This window comes from Solanum pennellii, chromosome 5 (assembly GCF_001406875.1).
Source record: "Solanum pennellii chromosome 5, SPENNV200".
NCBI lineage: Eukaryota > Viridiplantae > Streptophyta > Magnoliopsida > Solanales > Solanaceae > Solanum > Solanum pennellii.
In genome coordinates, this window is record NC_028641.1 from 8,388,739 (window position 1) to 8,390,492 (window position 1,754).

General features: G+C 33.9%; 1 protein-coding gene across 1 annotated transcript in view; it reads right to left on the reverse strand.

The window, feature by feature from the left end:
• Positions 1–354: 354 nt before the first annotated feature.
• The window catches only part of LOC107018582 (serine-rich adhesin for platelets-like), a 6,411-nt gene continuing 5,011 nt past the window's right edge, over positions 355–1,754 (reverse strand). The window contains exons 4-5 of the mRNA XM_015219100.2: positions 1,529–1,595; positions 355–898 (exon numbers count right to left, since the gene is read on the reverse strand). Coding sequence (XP_015074586.1) covers positions 748–898; positions 1,529–1,595 — 218 coding nt within the window. The 3' untranslated portion in view covers positions 355–747. The remainder of the gene's footprint in view (positions 899–1,528; positions 1,596–1,754) is intronic.

Sequence of the window (1,754 nt, forward strand, 5' to 3'; positions counted from 1 at the left end):
TATATATTAGTCTCAAAAAAATAATTTGCTGCTTTCTTTAAGAATCTTCTATTTCCATTTAAGAGGACTTGTTTGCCAACCACCTAATTTTTTCAAAAAAAAAACTCTTCTTTGCAAAATAAATACTTCTAGACTCTAAACAACAATGTCAAATAGGTCATAAATATTAGGAATTTATTTTTTATCAAACTAAAATTCAATCAATTTTTTTTCTCAGAATAGCTTTGAAATTATTGAACTTTTTACTTATTTCGTAAAATTGTATAAAATTTTTTTAATACTTTTCTCAACTTATGAGAATTTCATGTTCTTAGACAAGAAATACAACTTAAAAATCAAAATTGTGCGTCCAAATAAAACTTCAACTTCATCTTATATGATTTATCACCTGCCAAATGACCCTTAATACCAAAAATGCCGCATCAAAATATTTAAAAAGCACACCATACTGACCAGTAAACACCCCTAACAGCAATCAATCTCTCAGAGTTTCAACAAATTGAACGAATTACAATTACACTACATATCAAAGACCAGACAAAATTTCAATATTCAGAGAACCAAAATCACGGCATGTGCATAGAATTTTTCTCATAATACATAAAACACCTACGGCCAAGAAGCATTTGTCTCCTTCATCCTTTTCATTTTCTTGTTGATTTGGACAGCCCCAGGTGACAGAAAATGGACAGGTGATTGTGTACCAAATATTGGGTCATTTCAATAGCAACAAAAGAGAGGGAGGAGTTACTCATTCTGAGTGTCTGCTAGACTATCAGGGACAACATCGACATGCTGACTTTCTTCATCTTGAGATTGAGCAGCCGAAACCTTAGCCTTCTTGAAACGGCTAGAGTTTCTCAAAATCGACTCCATGGTTAGGGCCTCGCCCAAAAATCTGTTGGAATACCCAATGTGATCATAAGCACCAGAAATGTGACAAATAAAGTTCACATATAACTTAGACAAACTCATTGTCTAATTCAATATGTACTAAAACTATTTGCCCTAACACCAGAATTATCTAAATATTCACATCTCAATGACTAGACTCTAGAGTATTTCTTTGGAAACATGTCATCTTTAAGTTTTCTCCACCTGTCATTTACAGTCTACAATCATTGTTGTGCACAAGTGACATGATGACAAAATAGAGCAATATTCTCTTTTTGATAAAATGATAAATAGGCAACGTTAAGAGATCATAGCTTAAGTTTTCTCCACCAGATAAAGCTACCGCCTGTTGTTTCAGAGAAAAATATAGAACAAAGTGTAGGACAAGAAGTTCAGCCATGGATGCATACCCCCCCCCCCAAGAACCCACAATTGCCCATGGGCGTGTATACCCAGAAAACCCTCAATTCCCCCACCCCACCCCTGACCAAAAAACAAACAAACAAAAAAAAGATCTATAGACTTGTAAACAAGGTAAATCATTGAGGACTGGTTCATAAGCAATGATCTAACCATTAGAAAAGAAACATATTTAACAAAGGTCTTAAGGGAAAAATGATGAGATCTCACTTACTTTGATTTGAGCTTATGCTTTCCAGCAGCAGCATCAGCATCAGCATTGTTTTTTGCAACATTAGCTCCTACCAAGTCGACATAGGAAGTAGAAATTAGCTTATAAAAGGAATGAAGATAGAGAGGAACAGGAAATCATGAAATGTAATATATATATATATATATATATATATATTTCATTGATTATTTATCCATATCAAAATTGGGGGGGGGGGGTCCTTAATACA